This window comes from Convolutriloba macropyga, chromosome 4 (assembly GCF_964194025.1).
Source record: "Convolutriloba macropyga chromosome 4, txConMacr16.3, whole genome shotgun sequence".
NCBI classification, from domain to species: Eukaryota; Metazoa; Xenacoelomorpha; order Acoela; family Convolutidae; genus Convolutriloba; species Convolutriloba macropyga.
In genome coordinates this window covers 40,523,564-40,528,760 of record NC_134471.1, presented here as the reverse complement: position 1 = coordinate 40,528,760, position 5,197 = coordinate 40,523,564, and the positions used below count along the sequence as shown (strand labels likewise).

At 37.3% G+C, this 5,197-nt stretch overlaps 1 protein-coding gene across 2 annotated transcripts in view; it reads right to left on the bottom strand.

Moving 5' to 3' along the window:
• Positions 1-4,296: 4,296 nt before the first annotated feature.
• LOC142337669 (polyadenylate-binding protein-interacting protein 1-like) overlaps positions 4,297-5,197 on the bottom strand; it is a 509,163-nt gene continuing 508,262 nt past the window's right edge. Inside the window, exon 12 of one of the 2 annotated variants that reach the window (XM_075387086.1) lies at positions 4,297-4,825. In XM_075387086.1, coding sequence (XP_075243201.1) covers positions 4,750-4,825 — 76 coding nt within the window. In that variant the 3' untranslated portion in view covers positions 4,297-4,749. The remainder of the gene's footprint in view (positions 4,826-5,197) is intronic. The other variant, XM_075387087.1, reaches the window with a different exon arrangement.

Sequence of the window (5,197 nt, the reverse complement as noted above, 5' to 3'; positions counted from 1 at the left end):
TCATCTGAAAACAGATGATATGAATTCTTTTTAAGATATTAATAGATATATTCAAGCCATTTTTACCTTTTGTAAAAAAATACTTTGTAATCAAATACTGTAGTAAAATACTTTTAATACAATCGTTATCACCATGTAACAAAGTAAATATCAGAAACTAGATTCATAATTCAATAAATCTTCCTTGTCGTTATACAAAAAGGTGCTCAGCAAAAAAAAACATCTAAACAAGATGAATCTGCTGAACAAGGACACCGTACAAGTGAATTTTCATATTTATCTTTATACGAAACATGCGACACTTCTGTGAAGGACCATATAGCTGACACTAAAACCGGAACTATACCAAAGAGCAAATAACAAACATAAACTTACTAACGTCGGATGAATTGCTCCCAAATGACAGGCGGAAAATTTAATTTAGAGGGCGTTTAGCTTAGAAATGTTTTATGGGTGCAAAAACACGACCACAAAGGGGGTTCGAACCCGTGTGGACAGTCTGCAAGTTCAATCACTCAGCAACAGTGGAATTGATTTCCTTTCACTGAGATAATATCTACAAACAAACTTCACAACGAGAGCATCGTAGATCAAACCAACATCAAACCAACAAAAAACAAACCGACCAACATCGGATGAATTTCTCTCGAACGAGAGACGGGGCCAATTTATTTCAGAGGGAAATTTTAATGGGTGCAAAATTCCGACCTCATAGAAGCTTGAACCCGTGACCTCCAAGATAGCAGTCAGACATGTTAACAACTATTCTACAACCACATTGTTACTCAACCGCTAACAATCTTTTATATTACCAACTGGTAGCTGTTATTTTAGAGAGCAATCAGCAGATTCACAAGTAGAACATGCGTGAACAGCAACTTGAGGGCAACCGCGTAGTATACTTGACCAATCCACATACGGCCACCCAGCCTCAGATCTCTCGTCACACTCGGCAGCATGGATGGCCACAATGACCTCAAAGTCACGGCTACCCAGCATCTCAAAGAAGGGACCACAGAATACGCTCTAGAATAGGGCAAACACGGATGATTGCTCTCGAACGACAGGCGGGCGAAATTTAATTTAGAGTGGGTGTTGCTTAAAAATGTTTGATGGATACAAAAACTCCGATCTGATGGCCTCGAACCCGCGACCTCCAGTAAAGCAGTTAGACATGTTAACCACTAGTTTGCATCCACGTTGTTACTCAACCGCTAAAAATCACTTTCCTTAGCGACAAACTTCACTTCAGAAGGAAACCAATAAAAACATACTCGGCAGATTCCCGGCAAAACGGGCACCCGGATAACCATAACCACGATTGGGATTGGAAGAACAACAAAACGGAAATTAACTTTTGTACAAAATTTTAAAGTGCGAACTCATTTCGATGTCATTTCATAATTGCACAAACTCCTGTTTCTTAGTGAGCATACAAGGGCCGGTATCAATACCCATTTGCAGTAGAAATGGTAACTAATACTTATAAGAACAAAGTTCAAGTACCGGGCACCTAAAATCTGGCTTTATGGGTTTCTCCAGTTTCTATTTCTGATTTCGCTTTTTTAATACTGACTCAGTTCATTTTGAATAGCAATGTTGAGTTACTACTGTTTAGAAGCACTTTGAGCAGAATGAGACAAGTGAAGCTAGGATAGAGAAATCAGAAAAAGTTCTGATATCGAAGAAGTTCAAAATATCGAAGTGCAAAATATCGAAGTAGCTAAACGATGTAAAGCGGAACAAATTTTCGGTCGACGAAGTAAAAAAACATAACAGGACAAATTCTGAATTACAATTCAAAGAATTGAAGCAACTGAAGACAACAATATCAGCCTTCTTAAAATAATAGCCTCGTATAACAAACAAAACAAATACCAAAACGTCCACAAAACAGATAGCAAAACGTCCAAAATACACAGGAAGAAAACAATTCAGTTCATTTCTTCGAAAAAAAAAACTGTTATTGAAGATACTATTCCCAAGAAACTGAACCGTAAGTAACTTTGACACAATGGAAGTTTTGACAGCTAACACTAACGTTCCAATAATTGTTTCAAATTTCATCCGAGAGCAATTAATCGACGCAGCAATCGATTGTGAGAAAACATCGTTTCTGAATTAATTTTCTCGCTATGGTCAAATCACGTTGTGACAATTCTTAGTGCTGGTAGTCTGTTGACAGCTATTACACTAGGCTTATTGTTCTCTAGGCTAGCTAAAATTTCAACTATTGCAATTTCATTCAAAACTTTTGTAAGTCTTCTTAACGTTCTGATTTTCGGCTAAGTCAAAATCTACGCTATTCCGCGCTGCTACATAGAGCCCACTGAGTAGTAGTAGAGCGGCGGTAGTAACAACGGAAAAATTACGGCATGAAATATTTTTAATTTTCTTTATGAACCAATTAAAAGCTGTACGCTTGGTATATGTATATCTTGATTCGGATTTCTCGTAAATGCCTTCTCTTGTTTTCCAAAGCTGTTCAGTCAAGTACAATATTTGATTTGTCAATGACACTCACTCGCTCAAGGCGGTTTTTTAAATCAAAATTATTTCCTAGCATATTCGCATCTTCGATACTTTGGAATGAAAACTTGAAATTTAAATAGTTTTAATGCATCATAATTCTCAATTCTGATGTATCTTCATGTTTCAAAGCAAATTATTGAGGTACTAATTCATCAATGGCCTGAAGTCACCAATCGTCCTTATCCATTACGTCTTGCTAACCAAGATTTGCTAACATAAATAGTCTGATTTGCTCAGCTGATTAATTAACGGATCATTGCCGATGCCTGAACTCATTCTCAACGGATCATTGCCGATGCCTGAACTCATTCTCATTCTCATTCTCTCGACATCAAATGAATACATCATCGAAATTACCACGACTGTCAAGCTTGAAAGAAAACTATTGTTGGTCCAAAAATAGATTTTCAGACAGAAAATGGCATGCATTAAACTAACAGATTGCCACCTGATGATCACTGTGCATACAGCCGAAAAGATCCCTCGCTCAATTGGAGATAATTGAGCCCAAATTTTCTTTTAAAAAAATTCGGCGCCTCAGCTTGTGGTCATTTGCGGTCATAAATAATTTGACATTTCGTTATATTCAAATTAAATCACATAATTTATATCTGCACATAATGCATTTAGACAGCACGCTTTTATTCACATTTTGAACGACCCTCAAATACATATAAATCAGACCATTGCAATTCCCACGCGTTTCAGTAAACCAGATTTATCATTGACCAACAACTTGTAACCGCATCCAGTAGCTTACAGCTTTCCCTAGTATTTTTAGGACCCTTTTGCCCATATTTAATGAATATGTCAACAGCGTAAACTAATGTACAATTGGGGAAATAGCCATTCCCACCGCCTACATCTTAATAGGCTAAATAAGTCAATATCAATATAAACCGGGTCAAAATTTTGTTCAAGTGTTTGTTCAATCTTTTTGGATATACTCTTTCACCTATGCAACATAACAACTGATGTGAATAGTTACGTCAATGGTAACTCTGCGCAATGTCAGTCAAATGAATAAAATGGTCACTTAAAATTGCACTTGTGCGGCTTCTATTCACTTGCGCTGTGACTGTTAAAACAGCTGTAACGTAACCAGTTGGTAAAACGGACAATTTCCACCCATCCCCTTCCGGGCATAATAATCAAAAGCGATTTCCCAATTCACGGGGAGCTTGGAGGGGGGGGGGGGGGGGGGGGGTGTTGCCATAGATGTAAAACTTCCTATAGATTAATCAAACGAGTCAATTACCCATGGGCAGTCATGCGCAGATGAAAATGTCACAAAACATTATAATCACTTAAAGTCAACAAATTAAAGTACAAATACAAATTTAAAACGGTATCCAAATTTGCAAAATGTACTTGGACAAATCAAAACATCAAACAAAATAAACTAATTGGAATAATTTGATCTATGCTAATGCACGCGACAAGATTTCTCCGTCTTACTACTCAAAGAAGGATGTATCGCACACCACGATAATAACCTAAGCCAATATCAAAACCGAGAGTGAACTTTAAAATTTGAGAAAAAAGGGCAGCTTCGTGTTTCATAGATGTTCATTTCATTTCGAAAGAGGTAGGTAGCAATTCGTATACTGAAGCAACTTCTACATAGGGTACAGAGTAATTGTTTCCTTTTCTTCGCCAGTCCAATCTGACATCCACAATTAATATTTCTAAATCTTTATAATATTGTACATTTATTATGATACGGTGTCCTTATTAGGTTAGGAAAATCATTAAAATGCATACCCACAAGAATCTTATAAGAACAATTATTCGGCGAAAAGAAGGATACAGCTGTGTTCGAAAATATGTACACGAACATATATAATTTTTAAATGACGTAGCACAAATGTGATGAATGTCAGTTTTTGTCCCGACTAGCCGAAGAAACGATGAAGGAGACCAATATGCATTATATGGAGTATTCGCTGATAAATTTTGTGATTTTTGGAATTGTGCTTGGATTGTTTTCATCCTAACAGAGCTCACGTGGGTTTGTTTCGCACGCCGTTGTTTGTGTAACTATTGCAACATGAAACTTGAAAACTGATGGCGTAAAACTTTTTGCCGGGAAAAAGTAAGTGGTTGTTTTCTACATTTTCGGGCGTTTTGTAGTGATGTTGGCTGCATGATGATTTAGTTGATTTTTTTATTGGTCTCAACAAAATACAACCAATTGCTGAAGTTACTCCAATGAAATCAGGACATCTGAGACAGGAACATGTTGAAAGCCTCCTCCTCTTCAGCTGAGAGTGTATGCGACATAAGGTGGGCCCTGAAACACATGCAATTGTGATTTTTTAAAAATTTTCGAACTATCAAAGATGTGAACTCTAGTAGAAATATTTCTAAAAACCAATTAATCTCGAACGACTGGCGAGCGCCTTTCGTTGTACGTAGCTAAAGCTTAGAAGCCTAGCCTAAGCGGGAAATAAAAGCAGGGAATGAAAGTGGGGAAACCCCAACCTGCAAAATCACTTTTCACATCATGAATTTCCGCTTTCTCGAGTGTTCGTTGGCAGCTTCAGTGAACGGTACGAGTGGCGCTTAGTAATTTTCTATGAGCGCAGTTCAGCAATTTAATGCCCTCGGAATTTACCAGTATGGTTTCTTTGGACGAAAACACTCAAGCGAGCGACAGATAATT